The sequence below is a fragment of the Crinia signifera genome, chromosome 5, assembly GCF_055691185.1.
Source record: "Crinia signifera chromosome 5, ASM5569118v1, whole genome shotgun sequence".
NCBI lineage: Eukaryota > Metazoa > Chordata > Amphibia > Anura > Myobatrachidae > Crinia > Crinia signifera.
In genome coordinates this window covers 304,992,928-305,010,740 of record NC_139221.1, presented here as the reverse complement: position 1 = coordinate 305,010,740, position 17,813 = coordinate 304,992,928, and the positions used below count along the sequence as shown (strand labels likewise).

General features: G+C 42.9%; 1 protein-coding gene across 2 annotated transcripts in view; it reads right to left on the bottom strand.

The window, feature by feature from the left end:
* Window positions 1–9,274: 9,274 nt before the first annotated feature.
* TFPI2 (tissue factor pathway inhibitor 2) overlaps window positions 9,275–17,813 on the bottom strand; it is a 68,453-nt gene continuing 59,914 nt past the window's right edge. For both annotated transcript variants that reach the window (XM_083189447.1, XM_083189446.1), the window contains exons 4-5: window positions 12,794–12,967; window positions 9,275–11,709 (exon numbers count right to left, since the gene is read on the bottom strand). In XM_083189447.1, the coding sequence (XP_083045573.1) occupies window positions 11,654–11,709; window positions 12,794–12,967 (230 nt within the window). In that variant the 3' untranslated portion in view covers window positions 9,275–11,653. The remainder of the gene's footprint in view (window positions 11,710–12,793; window positions 12,968–17,813) is intronic.

Sequence of the window (17,813 nt, the reverse complement as noted above, 5' to 3'; positions counted from 1 at the left end):
ATGAGTTTCAAACAGAAATCCTTATCAAACTTATTTTGAGCTTGTCAGATACACACTTTAGCAGAGCCTATATGCAACAATAACCACAGGAGAATGAAGAATCATCAGTATGGGGTCCACCAGTTGGCTCGAATTAAGATGGAAGTACAATCTGGTCCATCCCCATATATGAGTTTTCACATGCAAGGCATGGATAAAACAATTGTGCAAGGAATTTAAACAAACTGGCTGTACCGACCCCACATGCCCCGTCCTCTCTGGCAGCACAGTAATGACAGGGGAAATGGTGCCCTTCCCTTTGGAAGTGCAGTACAGCACATGCAAAAGACTCAGGGAAAATGGTGCTATCCTCTCTGGCAGTGTAGTATGGAACATGCACAGAACTCATGGAAAATGGGGCCCTCCTCTATGGCAGTGCAGTACAGCACATGCAAAGGACTCAGGGAAAATGGCACCCTCTTCTCTGGCAGGTCAGTACGGAACATGCAAAGGACTCAGGGAAAATGGCGCCCTCCTCTCTGGCAGAGCAGTAGGGAACATGACAAAGACTCAAGGAATATGGTGCTCTCCTCTCTGACAGCACAATACTTCACATGCACAGGAAATGGCACCCTCCTTTCTGGTGGTGCAGTACTGCACATGCACAGGATTAATGGAAAATGGTGCTCTCCTCTCTGACAGTGCAGTACAGCACATGCACAGGACCCAAAAACAAATGGTGCCCTCCTCTTTGGCAACACAGTACAGCACATGCACAGGACTCAGGGAAATTGGCACCCTCCTTTCTGGCAGCGCAATACTGCACGTGCAAAGGACTCAGGGAATATGGTGCTCACCTCTCTGACAGCACAATACTTCAGATTCAACTTTATTGGCCATGCATGCTTGCGCACACTAGGAATTTTTTGTGGATTACAGTGCAGCATCAAGCAGGGTTGAGGAGGTGGGGGGACATTGCATACATTACATTAAGACATTATAAGCAGTGAACACATGCCAGCCAAGCTGCACAGCGCCTAGGGAGCCATCACCGGCGCCACTGGTCGTTGCAGCAGCCAGGTAGGTAACAAAATAAGCACGGACAGTATAGTTATCACACAGGGAACACATACCCACCGAGCTGCACAGCATCTAGGCAGCCATCAGCAGCAGCCAGGTAGGTAACAGTAGAGCAAAGACACGGGGTTACATAGCACAGGACTCAGGGAAAATGGCACCCTCCTCTCTGGCAGTGCAGTACTGCACATGCAAAGGACTATGGGAAAATGGATTCTTTACCATGTTACTGGTGACTTCTTTTCTGTGCATGCGCAAATCTTTGGTACATGCCTGCAATGCTCTTTCCCCTGTGATTTCTTCTTCTCTGCAGCACCAGCCAACTCAGGAGACATAAATATAATTATATGGGTGCATTGTGTTGTTCACCACACACCCTGCTCCCATTATAGATACAACAATGGTCCTCATACACTGAGCGTCACTCTTTACACCATACGGCATGACTGTGAGGGCTACTGTATGTATTAAAACTTGAGAGATAAAGGGCCTTATTTTGGTTCACTCTTTCTGACAAAATCCTTCTTAGATGGACAAAACCATGTGCACTGCAGGGGGGCAGATGTAAAATGTGCAGAGAGAATTAGATTTGGGTGAGTTATTTTGTTTCTGTGAAGGGAAAATACTGGCTGCTTTATTTTTACACTGCAATATAGATCTCACTTTGAAGTAAACCCCACCCAAATCTAATTATATCTGCACAAGTTACATCTGCCCCACCTGCAGTGCACATGGTTTTGTCCATCTAAGAAGGATTTTGTCAGAAAGAGTGAACTAAAATAAGGCCCAAAGTGCTAGACAGTCAGCTCCTAATTTTCCAAACATATCCTGTAACATGGCAGTTAGAAGCTGACTGGCTGGTAATTTATCTCTCTTCATTTTATCTCTCTCCATAGACCCCAAGGTACCAGCCAGTCATGGTACAGGCAATTCATGGTACAGGTCGAGTATCCCGTATCCGAATATCCGTTATCCAAATTATTCCGAAATACGGACATTCCAGAAAGTGAAATTTTTTTTTTTTTGCTAAAAACTCACTGGGGACATTTGTAACAGCATCACTGGGGACATGATATGTAACTGGCACTATGTATGTGCAAGACAATGATTGCTTGGCATTAAAATTCAGTGCTGAGATAGTACATACATTTTGTTGCACGTTTTTGAAACCTTGTTTTTTGAACAATTAAAATATATTTGTGTGTATTTTATGTGGTAATAAAATATATTTGTGTGTATATTATGTGTTTATACAGCATAAATGCAAGATACTTCAAAATACATCATTGAAATATTAAAATATTCCGAAATACGGAATAATCCGTTATCCAAAATTCTCCTGGTCCCGAGCATTTTGAATAAGGGATACTCAACCTGTATAATCACTATTAGGTGATTTTCACACTCCTGCGCATGTTCAAATGTACAATCGCATCCCAGAAGGATGTGACCGCAGTTTGAGTGCCGGCGGGGAATGGTGACAAGGTGGTGACTTGCAGTGGCGTAAGTTCGTCCCAGTTGCCTGGAGGCAATGCCCCCCCACACACACACCCACAGCACCTTATATCAATATATGTATGCATGCATGTGTGTATATACTGTATATGTATGTTATGTATATTATGTTTAAAATAAAGAGACTGTGATATTGAGGGCTTTCAATTAACTGATTCAAACTTGCAAGGGAGGAGAGGTGCCCCCTTGGGAGCAGGAGCCTGGCGGCAGATGACTCCATTGCCTCCCAGAGTTACGCTACTGGTGACACGGATATGGGAGGGCACAGTCCAGACAACACAGGTGTGTCCGGACTGTTTTTGGGGGCGGCTGCATGACGTCACTTGCAACCACTGTGAGATACAATGAAATATTCAAATTACCCCTAGCGCTTTCAGATGACTTACACTAAATTGAATAGGTAAGTGTCCTTATGACTTCGACTATTCAGTACTTGAGTAGTCGAAGTGCCAAGGTCTGGGAGAGTCCTGAGCAGAGTCTGGGGATAGATCCGCAGCTTCCAGCGACACACACCGAGGGAAGTACTGAATTTGGACATATCTTCCTTCCATACTATACATTGGAGGACTATGATCTTGGTTTCAGATGTATTCTTGTGAAACATTCAAGGACATTTCTGCACAAGTCATAAGGACACTTACCTATTCAATTTAGTGTAAGTCATCTGAAAGCGCTAGGGGTAATTTGAATATTTCGTTGTATTCCATTTGTTGGAAGGTGGTGAAACCTTATTTTTTCAAATTGCCAGCTGCATTCAGACATCAGCGCAAAAGTGGTATCAAACAACCATCTGTTTTTTCTGTACCACTGTGAGATAGAAAATATAGGTTAAGGAACAACCAACAAGACTGCATCTCTCTGCGGGCAATTTATATCTGCACCTTTTAGCAGCAAACATCATGATATCGCCACTGCGTCCACCTCTAATTGTTGTCTATTGGACAAACTGTGTTACAAAGCAATGGGCACAAATGCATTTGTTTTTTTTGCATGCTGTCAGCAGTCAAAGGGAGCCAAGAGAAAAATTGCCAATGCTGGTGCCACCAATGTCGCCGGGTACACACACACCCTTCCTTGCAGCAGTCTAATTCTACCCCCCAACCCCCTGGAATCCTGACCCTAAACCTGGCCCTAGTTCCTAACTTTGACCCCTGTACCTGCCGCCTAATTCTTACACCCCCCCCTCCCTCCAACCCAGCTGTCTAAACCTACCTGCCCCTCACCGCAGCCTAACCCTACCCTTCCTCTCTCAGAGCCTAACCCTATGTCTTAGCCCATTAGTACCTAAACCTAACCCGACCTAGTCAGCCCTGCATACTCACCGATTGGGGTGCTGCCTGACGCTATTCAAGTCAGGGACATCTTAACGTATGGGCTCAATGGGCAGCTGCCCAAGGGCCCCCCAATTCTAGGGGCCTGTGAGCTGGGACAGATTGGGTTGTGGGCATCTGCTTCAGAACTAGTTGGGAGGCAGATGCCCACATCTGGTCGCTGTGATTGTGAATCGCACACAAACAGAGCGACCAGGCAGCATTCTCTTCCTGACCCTCTGCCTGCATCCAGACAGTGAATGGCTGTCAGTATGCTGAATGGTGGTTGGTTGGACCTATCCACCAATCAGAGTCCTACACTTTCTACCCGCCTCCCAACCTGCAGCCAAACAGTCAACATGCAGGTTGGTGGAGGGATGGAGCTATCCACCAATCAGAGTGCTGAAGCAAGTGGAGAGATGGAAGACCACAGGTGGGGAGTTAGTATTTTTTTTTTTTTGTTTCCTTTGGAGGGGTCCCAAATGCATTGCTTTGCCCAGGGCCTACACTGCTGTTAAGACAGTCCTGATTCCAGTGTCTGCATCTACAGAGATTACCCAAATGTTACCTACAAGGAGCCTATGACCTGAGTCAGAAAGGGGGGTGGAGTGGAAGAACACAGTTTACACTACAGTAGATGAGTAGGAAATGTGGTGTTGTTTGGGTCCCGCACTAAGTTTTCCCCAGTAGGGAGGGGGGATCAAGTGAGATCCTTGCCCTCCGTAATGGGATTTAGCTTGGGTGGCCTAGTACCAACTAAGACCGATAAAGGGTTAACAAACACAGCAGTCTCCATGAGAACAGGGAATTAACCCCTATCAATCCCAAAAATTTGCCTCTAAACGAGCCCTAGTTAAAGCAAGCCACTTGGCAAACTAGGCACACATCACAGCAGGGTAACTATAATTTTGGCGCCCCCCCGCCGATAATAAAACACGCGCCCCCCCCCCCCTCACCCCCACTCCGGACGCCGATGCCCCCCCAACCCCCCATCCCCCGCATACTTACCTGTATTCGCTGCGCTGGTCCCGGCTCCCATTCTGGCTTCATTCTGATATGAAACACGGACCATCACAAAATGGCCGCCCCCATACAGCAGACAGTTTCAAAGAACTGGCTGCTATATGGGGGCGGACATTTTATGGTAGCCCGTCGCAATAGCAGAATGAAGCCAGGGGAGCCGGGACCGCCGCAGCGAATATAGGTAACGCTGCGGGGGATGGGGCATTACGATAGCACCGCAGCCCCCCGGCGCCCGCACTTACCCAGCGCCTCCCCGCGACCGCGGGGGCTGCGGTGCTGTAGTTACGCCAGTGACACATCATTACCCGTTTTGGTCTCCCTATTGGACCAATCCGATATAAACCAGAATCCCCAGGGCAAAGCTTATAAATTAAACAGCTCACTGCATGATTGGGGTAAGATTCTGTGTCACAGGCTACTTCGTCCAAAAAGTAAGCCCTCTATTTTAAAAATATAAATAAATAAAAGTTAAGTATTAATTCAACCACCATATCAAAGAGTGCCCCAAGAAAAGAGTCCCCTTTTTCTTCCCCATTTTGTCTAAACTACAGTAGATGAGGCAGATGTATTAAGCATTGGAGCAGAATAAAGTAGAAGCCAATCAGCTCCTGTCATGGTTCACACACATCACGGAACACGGCGGTTAGAAGCTGATTGGCTCGCACTTCCTCTCTATCTCTAAGTCTTAAAAAGTGATAAAATGGAGAGTGATAAACAACCAACCAATTAGCTCCTACCTGTCATAATTCAAACCCAGCCTGTGACATGATAGTTAGGAGCTGATTGGCTGATGGTTTATCACTCTCCATTTTATCACTTTTCAATCTTAGTACATCTGGGCCCAATGTTTGATACATCTCTGACCATCGAATGACGTCAGCTGCTCGTCCCCCGTACCTGAGAAACAGGCGCATTAGAATGCTTTTTTTTTTTTTTCAATTTAATATTTTCTTGGATAATAATACTGTATTGTCAAATTCTGTGTCTTTTGGAAGCAAAACTAAGGGCTTTGGAGGTTATTCTGGTTGGTGCGTAAATTTCCGAATTGTTTCGGAGGGGACCGCACGCCACACTGTGCGGACATCGTACGAAGAAACGCCCACCGGTCATCCGCATTCGGACGGACTCACACTTTAAGAAGAGGGCGTGTTTACGGACAACATCCAAACCTTGTGTGTGCGGTGGAAACACACATATTCTGCACGGTCTTACAGCGTCTGCACGGTCTTAACGCGGCAGAACGGACGGGAACCTGCCCGTACGCACCGATGCGGTGTATTATCGCAAAACTCACCACTATTATCTGAACTCACAAATTGGTCACATGACCCACTTATATTTATATTAGTGATAGCAAGTTCTGTCCATTGCTTGCAGTGTAAATGTGTGTAAAAAATGCAGCCGTGCTTTCAGCAGATTTGTGTGTTTTGTAATGGCCCATTTAAGCTGCAATGGTTCCAATTGAAGCAATGACAAGAGTGTAATTAATGAGTAATGAGTAGAGGAGTGGATTGTATTGTGTTCAGCTGACATTGGTTCAGGTGCTGGCGTACTGATTGGGCGTTCCGAATGCCTAGCGCATGACCGAGTGGTGTCCGCAAAGCAATACTTGCTTATGGAGACCGCATATTTTCTGCCTTTTGGTTCGTTTGCAGTCGGTGTTCTGTCCGAATGCACGCCTACCAGAATTAGTGCACTCCCTCGTGTACGCCCATGTTTACGCCCAGTTTAGCCCACTTTGAAACTACGCACCTGTGCAGGTCCGAATGACGCCCATATTACGCCCATATCTGCCGAGTGAATGTGGTGCACTTTTCTGTACGGTATTAGTACGGAGACCGTACGTGGCACATGCGCATAGCGTTGCCCACGCATGCGCAGACGGCTAAAAACCGCCATCCAAAAGAATTCGGAAAATTACGCATTGACCAGAATAAGGCCCTTTATTCTAGTTCACTCTTTCTGACAAAATCCTTCTTAGATGGACAAAACCATGTGCACTGCAGGGGGGCAGATGTAAAATGTGCAGAGAGAATTAGATTTGGGTGAGTTATTTTGTTTCTGTGCAGGGTAAATACTGACTGCTTTATTTTTACACTGCAATATAGATCTCACTTTGAAGAAAAAACCCCACCCACATATAACTCTCTCTGTACAAGTAACATCTGCCCCACCTGCAGTGCACATGGTTTTGTCCATCTAAGAAGGATTTTGTCAGAAAGAGTGAACTAGAATAAGGCCCTAAATTGTGTTGCCCTGTTTTGTGCATGGGCATCGACAATAAAGTGAATCTAATCCAGTGCTACTGAATCAGGCCTTTAGAAGCTTTAACAAATTTACCACTAACTGTGTGGAGTTTGTATATTCTCCCCTGTGTGAGTTTCCTCTGGGTTCTCTGCTTTTTACCCACAGTCGTGTTGGGATAATTGGTTAGGAAAATTGGGTGCAGACAAATAAATGTCTTGTTTCATAGAATGTAACCAATGGGGTGGGGAATCTGACATTCAAACTCCCTTTGTGGTACCCGGCCTTATAATGACGGCAGCACTGGGAGGCGTCTCTGTGCACCAGTGGTTACATCATTCCTTTCTACCTGGATACGGAACTTCATGAATATCACATTCCAGAAAGCTGTCAGCTTGCACTTGTGTTAGTGCCCTAAAGCACATATTCATTGGGGCAATTACTGTCATTCCATGTATCCTGAAAAAATCCATTAAACGTAATTACACAACCAGACACCATAGGCGCACCCAGTGCAGTCTACCCAGAATAATCTTCACTTGTTTGTTCCATAGGCAAATATCCATCCAACAATCATTAACCCATTCCTCCACTATTCATCTCATTATATCATTATTCTCATTACCATTGTTCATTCCTCTATTCCATTATAATCCTCCATTAATCCCCACCTTTGCATAGTGTCATTTACCTGGGCCACCAGTTCATGCCTATGATAAGTCTATATATTTTTATTATTAAATAGCTTCAGTACACATTGAGATTGAAAGTACTCATCCCTCATGTGCATTTTGCCTCCCTTACTTATACCAACATCACGCCATCCAGTGATTAAAATCCAGTACTACACTATCATGATTTCCTTTATACTGAGGTTGACACCTACCTACCACTGGAGTCGTTGAGCGGTCATATAGACTCTACCTTCAAGGCTAGGCATCTAAGGGACATATTTATTTATCTGGTATTTTTATTGTGCATTTTATGTTGTACGCTATGGGTGTTGGTGATAGATATTTACTGTATTACTATCATTATGGGCTACATTTGTAGTACGTACAATAAGTAGAAGAGGGAGAAGTCATGTAAGAAACCTCTCGATCCTCATTGGCAAGATTGTATGTGATATATCACATGTGATCCCGTTTCCCACTGCCGGGAGGCTGCCCGTGTCGGAGGCTGTCTCCAGTCCGATGCTCATGGGACCGCACATCGGATGGGTTCACACTGTATGTCAAACACATCCGATTTGGCCACTTTTTACCCCATCTGTTGGAATCGGGTGAAAAGTACCCAAATCGGACAAGTGTATTGTTAGCTTAAGTTTACACAAGTATGGATGGCTGGGCCTACCCTAATTAGGTAGACTGCCAATATTGTCGATATTGCATAAGTCAACAAGGACATTGTGTTAACATTGAAACGGTAGACGGGTGTAAAAGTTGACACAAGGAAACGGTTAACAAGGATACTGTATTGTAGACACAAAAAAATTTTGACACAATTTTTTGTTTGTTGTTGTGGGTGCCATTTTCCATTTTAAGGCCCATGTAACCCCAAATAAAATAGCGTTTTGCAACGCCTTGCTATGTTACAGGCAATGTCCTTGCTCTGCTAGCACTGCACTTAGCACTGGTTACTGTTTCCAATCGTAGTCTATGAGGATGGGAAAGAGTGTGTTAAGCTGTGGACCTTGAGCAGTATCGTCTTATTGACCACATTGACCTATTGACCATATAGGGTCTATTTATTGACATTCAACCTAATTATGGTTGACCTATCATTCGGATACTGTTTATACAGTGCTCTGTGGCATCAATGTGTTTTAATTGCTACCTGTGTCTCCATTCAGTGGTTCCCAAACTGGATGCCAAGGGGCCATTGCAGGGATTTCTCTGGGTAGGTTATCCAGGACCAATTCCAGTTATTTGTGGTCAATGTAATAGGCAAGACCAGTGTGTGTGGCAGCCAATCATAAACTATGTGGACAAACAGAATCACAACCCTATCTCTCACCAAATAACTGAACTTATTTATTATTATTATTATTATTATTATTAATAATAATAATAATTTGGGAACCACTGGTCTGAAAACTAAAATCCATAAACTGAAAACACGTTTTTTTTTTTCATTATTTGTTTGTTTTATTATAAACGAAGAAATACTTTATTTTTCAATAGCAAAATGAAAAACAGTCCAATGAAATATCATAACAAAGTGAATCAACAAATTAATATCTTCAGCCAAGGATGACTTATAGCTTCAGCCCTTTCCTGTTTTATACATATATTTACACATACACACACTTATATTACATTGTTACCGTTTGCTTACATAAAGAAACTTGTATAGTATCCAGAACTTTATATATATATGTTTCCTAACTAACGTTATGTACAAACAGCAATTCATCGGATACAGTATGCCTTCAAAGTGGTTAAGTGTCTTATGCCTCATACTGACTGATCAAGGTTGACAACTAGTCTACTGCTCTGTCACATAGAATTGGGAATTTGTGAAAGCTTGGCACGAGATAATATAGCATGCTAGAGAGCAAGTGCCAGCCAATCAGCTCATGTCATTTTTCAACTACAATCTATGAAATTACATTTAGAAGCTGATTCGTTAAGTACGTTATATCTCTTCAGGAGTGTAAGATGAGGACCAATAGCAATGTTGGTTTTAAAAATGGAGCAACCCGGGTTGAAGGTGCCTTTTCGATCGTGTCCATCCGTAACCAGCATTATTTCCACATTTCATGTTCTTTTTTTTCTCATTAATTACTATATTTTTTCCAAACAAATGCTACCTGTCAAGTACCTGTTAAACTTATTGTTTTACTGCTAACGTGGAATATACTGTGAACTTGCTCAATCCTTAACAAATAAAGTTTATTTAAAAAAAATAATGGAGCGACCCATACGGTGCAGGTAAGAATAACAATTTGGCTGGTGTGCGGCTAGGTGGCGTGTTCACTAAAATGTTATTTATCTAGTGAAAGCATAAGGTACATTATTATTTATCTATAGCCCATCGCTCGAGTTCACAGTGATTCCAGTTTAAATTAAATATTTTCCCAGTTCCACACTAGGCGCTAACAGTAAATGTGGAAAAAGCTCCCAATCTTTTGTGTTCTGTGTAAGAAACCGTCACAGAATAATTTGTACCAGTGGAATCATAGTATAGAGAAGAGACAAGTTTCTGTGTGGATTTAGGATACAGCTGCCCATTGCACTATTTTCCATCTTACCAACGGAACACGGAAAATGAAAGTATGTCCGTCACCATTTACCATAGGCACTGCCCAGGAGTCTCTCCACAAAGATCAATTATCTCTATATGAACACCCATTTCCTTTCCATTAATACCCCCCACCACCCCAAAAAAAAAAAAAAAACACCACAGTCATTTTGACGTCTTCCTGGAAGCCCTACAGGAGTTCACAGGTGATCGTTGACAATATCAAATCTCTTGCCTGTTGTCTAGTGTGTACTTAGCATAAGTACAGTATAGATGGCTTTAAAAGACACTTAATATGTGCCAATCCTTACTCAGTTCACGTACATGTAGTCTCATGCAACTTGATAATTATTGGACTGACAATTCTTAATGTCGGGTGAATAATAATTACAAGCAATGGACTGTCACTGTGTAAAACAGAAACCTAGGACTGCAGTATAATTCTTCTTGCATTTAAGGCAGCATTCATCCTTATTAGCCTACTACATACTTTGCATTGTAATATTAAGTGTTGCCTAATATTATTTACATACAAATACAATCTTATGGATTGTACATGAATATTCAATTGATATGGTTTGTATCTGCGCAACAATTCTCAGGGAGTCTATAAATGTCACCTATGTACTATATGGGGCTGTATTTCTACTAAATGTAGAGGTTTGAGTAGAGTGTCAACATTAAATATCATTTACCAGCACGGAATTCATGTAAAATATGTGCATTCAAATTATAACAACCCAACACTTCCAAATGAGCCATGTTCAAAAGTAGACTAAACCGTGACCCAATTTGTCAAAAACTCAGCTTTTTTGCAGTCAATTGAAATTTAAGTCTACTCCTTTGGTGATCTACTATACTGCCCCCTTGTGGCACAGCTATAGGAACAATGGAACTGGCCACCGATTTATCCTCCAGGAAATTGTATGAAATTCCTGGTCACATAGTGTATTGGAATCTTTCCATTCACATTAAACACTGTATTATTAATATGATATAGCTGCACTTTCAACAGTTACAATCAAAACGTCTTTAGCATCCAAACAGACAGTTATAAACTTATTTTTTTTTTAAATGTATATGTAGGTTATTGTTCAGTAAGAGAATGTAATATTGCATGGGATTGGTGGAACAATATTCCCATAATATTATAAAATAAGTAATTTTCTTCTCTGCAGGACGTGTCTCAGTTGTCCGTAGAAAGACTTTTAAAAAGTGCCTAAATGTGGACATATAAAAATGTTATCTTCCCCATTCTCCACTCAAGATTGTGTCTTCAGCTTGCGAATACGACTCCTAATCCTGGGCTTTTTATTTCCTAAAAATCAACAATAATTAGTTACATTAGGGAACATAAATTCAATTATCATTTATTTTTATTTTTACATGTTTATTTTCTTTTTCTAAAGGCGTTTGTCATAATATAAAAAAATACATTGTTTAAGAATCATTTAATTACATTTAAATTTAATTTAATAAAGTGCCTATATGCCATTTTAATAAACATGACCATGCCTGCATGCTTATACTATTTTGTATTGGCATGTAACCTATAGTGGTTTCTGTTTGTATATTTGTTTTTCTAATACATAAAAATTTGTTTTAGGAGATGATTTTTTTATTATTGACTTTTTTAATATATTTTTTTATATTTTTGTTTTCTCCCCAATAATAATACATATAAATATTTGAGCCTATTAATAGCTAAAGGAATAAATTCAACAAGTAATTTATGCATTTAAAATATATGCCGATATTAAAAAAAATGTGTTTGTCAATATCAGCTTAGTTCACAAAAGCAGTTTTTTATTCTTATGAGAACAGAGAAAATGGAAAAAAAAAACTTGGTTCCACTGAATGAAATGAAAAGTTCACCTAGGTGTTTTTAATGTTTTTTTTTTTATTTTTTTTTATTTGGGGTTTGTATATTTCTCTGTTAATTAATATTCAATAGCAATAATTTATAAAGTACTTATTAGGCAGAAGCAATTTATAATGTTATCCATTGAACTTTCAAAAATATAATAAAAAAATGAAATTAATAAGCTACCAAAAACAAATTAATTTGTTTGCAAAAACAACGTATATTGTTTTTGCAAACAAATTAATTTGTTTTTGCCAGCTTATTAATTTCATTTTTTTTTTGGTATTAGATTTTTATTATGTCCTTTTGATTGTGGAGAGCAATTAAAAAATATCTCCACAACAAGTAAATTGGGGAAGAAGGGAAGTATGATGACGATGCAATAAATACAAAATCATAATTGTCAATTTAATAGGTTAAGTAAATTTGAAAAAGGGGCTTCTAATATGATCGCTGCTGAGATAGTTGCTATGAAACCAAGTTTATTTTTACATATTTTTCATTCCCACAAAGTTTTTTTCCCTAAATATCCACACACCTTTCTTGCACACTCTATTACAGTCTTCAAATCTGACAAAGTTGTTAGAGTTTCCCCCACAACCAGAGTACGTAAACTCTTCACAGGCCTTGTTCTCAAAGTTGAAATAATAGCGGGTAACAGAAGCAGAGCATGATCCCTCATCCTTTGGGCTATAGCAGAAACTGGGCGCATCTACACAAAACACAAAACCAAACAGCCGCTATAATATACAGCATCGGTGCAGTCAAGTTCTAGCATTTTCCAGGGACACTGGCATAGGAAAATATATTGGATTGCTTTGTTATTTAAAATATCTAGCTCTGTCTTGACTGACGCATTTCGCTTTTAATTATTGTATTGATTTAAGCAGGACAAATGTGTTTCTACTGCCACCTTTTAAGAGATGTGAAAAACAACGGGTTCTAGGGTTTAGAAACAAATATTTTGGCTAATTCAGGTATCTCAAATTGACTGTTTAAAACAAACATTTTAAAAGCATTATTAATTGATCTGTATCTAATTCTGGGGTTTAAATCCTAATTCAGAGGGGCTCATAAAATAAAAAACATTTTGATGGTAACCAGTCCGTTGTTGATGCATTTTGGGGGCAAATACTTTCACCTCAATATTGTATTTGTGTCATTGTTATAATGATAATCTTATGGAAAGAACTCTACAGAATCAGTGTAGAAACAGCGCCACCACCAGGTTTAGAGGTATTATAGCAAATTGCATCAACTACAAAGCATGCACATATCAAAATCTATAACATTTCACATCAATTATTGCCTATTCACTACAGGGGTGATGGGGGGATGTGTTACTACAGAGGTGACGGGGGAAAGTGTTACTACAGAGGTGACGGGGGAAAGTGTTACTACAGAGGTGACGGGGGGATGTGTTACTACAGAGGTGATGGGGGATAGGTTACTGTAGAGGTGACGGGGGAAATTGTTACTACAGAGGTGAAGGGGGAAAGTGTTACTACAGAGGTGATGGGGGGATGTGTTACTACAGAGGTGACGGGGGGATGTGTTACTACAGAGGTGACGGGGGGGATGTGTTACTACAGAGGTGATGGGGGGGATGTGTTACTACAGAGGTGACGGGGGGATGTGTTACTACAGAGGTGATGGGGGGATGTGTTACTACAGAGGTGACGGGGGGATGTGTTACTACAGAGGTGATGGGGGGATATGTTACTACAGAGGTGATGGGGGAAAGTGTTACTACAGAGGTGATGGGGGGATGTCTTACTACAGAGGTGATAGGGGGATGTGTTACTACAAAGGTGATGGGGGGATGTGTTACTACAGAGGTGATGGGGGGGTGTTACTACAGAGGTGATGGGGGGGTGTTACTACAGAGGTGACCGGGGGGATGCGTTACTACAGAGGTGATGGGGGAATGTGTTACTACAGAGGTGATGGGGGGGATGTGTTACTACAGAGGTGATGGGGGGGTGTTACTACAGAGGTGATGTGGGGATGTGTTACTACAGAGGTGATGGGGGGATGTGTTACTACAGAGGTGATGGGGGGATGTGTTACTACAGAGGTGATGGGGGGATGTGTTACTACAGAGGTGATGGGGGGATATGTTACTACAGAGGTGACGGGGGAAAGTGTTACTACAGAGGTGATGGGGGGGATGTGTTACTACAGAGGTGATGGGGGGATGTGTTACTACAGAGGTGACGGGGGATGTGTTACTACAGAGGTGATGGGGGGATATGTTACTACAGAGGTGACGGGGGAAAGTGTTACTACAGAGGTGATGGGGGAATGTGTTACTACAGAGGTGATGGGGGGATGTGTTACTACAGAGGTGATGGGGGGGATGTGTTACTACAGAGGTGATGGGGGGGATGTGTTACTACAGAGGTGACGGGGGATGTGTTACTACAGAGGTGATGGGGGGATATGTTACTACAGAGGTGACGGGGGAAAGTGTTACTACAGAGGTGATGGGGGGGATGTGTTACTACAGAGGTGATGGGGGGGATGTGTTACTACAGAGGTGATGGGGGGATATGTTACTACAGAGGTGACGGGGGAAAGTGTTACTACAGAGGTGATGGGGGGGATGTGTTACTACAGAGGTGATGGGGGGGTGTTACTACAGAGGTGATGGGGGGGTGTTACTACAGAGGTGACGGGGGGATGCGTTACTACAGAGGTGATGGGGGGGGTGTTACTACAGAGGTGATGGGGGGATATGTTACTACAGAGGTGATGGGGGGATGTGTTACTACAGAGGTGATGGGGGGATATGTTACTACAGAGGTGACGGGGGGGATGTGTTACTACAGAGGTGACGGGGATGTGTTACTACAGAGGTGATGGGGGGGATGTGTTACTACAGAGGTGATGGGGGGGTGTTACTACAGAGGTGACGGGGGGATGCGTTACTACAGAGGTGACGGGGATGCGTTACTACAGGGGTGATGGGGGGATGTGTTACTACAGAGGTGATGGGGAGATGTGTTACTACAGAGGTGATGGGGGGATGTGTTACTACAGAGGTGACGGGGGGGTGTTACTACAGAGGTGATGGGGGGGAGATGTGTTATTAGAGAGGTGATGGGGGGTGTGTGTTACTACAGAGGCGATGGGGGGGAGATGTGTTATTAGAGAGGTGATGGGGGGGGTGTTACTACAGAGGCGATGGGGGGGATGTGTTACTACAGAGGTGATGGGGGGATGTGTTACTACAGAGGTGATGGGGGGTGTGTGTTACTACAGAGGCGATGGGGGGGGAGATGTGTTATTAGAGAGGTGATGGGGGGGTGTTACTACAGAGGTGATGGGGGGATGTGTTACTACAGAGGTGATGGGGGATGTGTTACTACAGAGGTGACGGGGGATGTGTTACTACAGAGGCGATGGGGGGGGAGATGTGTTATTACAGAGGTGATGGGGGATGTGTTACTACAGAGGTGATGGGGGGGGAGATGTGTTATTAGAGAGGTGATGGGGGGTGTTACTACAGAGGTGATGGGGGGGATGTGTTACTACAGAGGTGATGGGGGGATGTGTTACTACAGAGGTGATGGGGAGATGTGTTACTACAGAGGTGATGGGGGGATGTGTTACTACAGAGGTGATGGGGGGATGTGTTACTACAGAGGTGATGGGGGGTGTGTGTTACTACAGAGGTGATGGGGGGATGTGTTACTACAGAGGTGATGGGGAGATGTGTTACTACAGAGGTGATGGGGGGGGGTGTTACTACAGAGGTGATGGGGGGATGTGTTACTACAGAGGTGATGGGGGGGTGTTACTACAGAGGCAATGGGGGGGGGATGTGTTATTACAGAGGTGACGGGGGGGGTGTTACTACAAAGGTGATGGGGGGGATGTGTTACTACAGAGGTGACGGGCATGCGTTACTACAGAGGTGATGGGGGAATGTGTTACTAAAGAGGTGATGGGGGGGATGTGTTACTACAGAGGTGATGGGGGGATGTGTTACTACAGAGATGACGGGCATGCGTTACTACAGAGGTGATGGGGGGGGATGTGTTACTACAGAGGTGATGGGGGGGATGTGTTACTACAGAGGTGACGGGCATGCGTTACTACAGAGGTGATGGGGGGATGTGTTACTACAGAGGTGATGGGGAGGGGGTGTTACTACAGAGGTGAGGGGATGCCAAATATATTACAGGAAACATTCCTCTCCATCTATTAGCTGCGGCACTTATATTTCAGGGTCTCCTGCTATAACACATTTTATGTATTTGACCTCTTTGCAACAATTAAGTTTTATATTCTAACTCCTTTTAAAAAGTGATTATTATTATTATTATTATTATTATTATTATTAAGATTTTGAGGCAAATTTTCCAAACTGAGTTTTTAGAAGTGAGATGTTGCCCTTAGCAACCAATCAGATTCTAAAGTACTTATTTATTTATTATTTATTTGCAGTTTCTTATATAGCGCAGCAGATTCCGTTGCGCTTTACAATAGTAAACAGTGATAAAACAAACTGGGTAACAACAGACAGACATGGAGGTAGGAGGGCCCTGCTGCAAGCTTACAATCTTTGCAGCAGGGCCCTCCTACCTCCATGTCTGTCTGTTGTTACCCAGTTTGTTTTATCACTGTTTACTATTGTAAAGCGCAACGGAATCTGCTGCGCTATATAAGAAACTGCAAATAAATAATAAATAAATAAGTACTTTAGAATCTGATTGGTTGCTAAGGGCAACATCTCACTTCTAAAAACTCAGTTTGGAAAATTTGCCTCAAAATCTTAATAATAATTATTATTAAGATTTTGAGGCAAATTTTCCAAACTGAGTTTTTAGAAGTGAGATGTTGCCCTTAGCAACCAATCAGATTCTAAAGTACTTATTTATTTATTATTTATTTGCAGTTTCTTATATAGCGCAGCAGATTCCGTTGCGCTTTACAATAGTAAACAGTGATAAAACAAACTGGGTAACAACAGACAGACATGGAGGTAGGAGGGCCCTGGCGATGGGGGGGGAGATGTGTTATTACAGAGGTGATGGGGGATGTGTTACTACAGAGGTGATGGGGGGGGAGATGTGTTATTAGAGAGGTGATGGGGGGTGTTACTACAGAGGTGATGGGGGGGATGTGTTACTACAGAGGTGATGGGGGGATGTGTTACTACAGAGGTGATGGGGAGATGTGTTACTACAGAGGTGATGGGGGGATGTGTTACTACAGAGGTGATGGGGGGATGTGTTACTACAGAGGTGATGGGGGGTGTGTGTTACTACAGAGGTGATGGGGGGATGTGTTACTACAGAGGTGATGGGGAGATGTGTTACTACAGAGGTGATGGGGGGGGGGTGTTACTACAGAGGTGATGGGGGGATGTGTTACTACAGAGGTGATGGGGGGGTGTTACTACAGAGGCAATGGGGGGGGGATGTGTTATTACAGAGGTGACGGGGGGGGTGTTACTACAAAGGTGATGGGGGGGATGTGTTACTACAGAGGTGACGGGCATGCGTTACTACAGAGGTGATGGGGGAATGTGTTACTAAAGAGGTGATGGG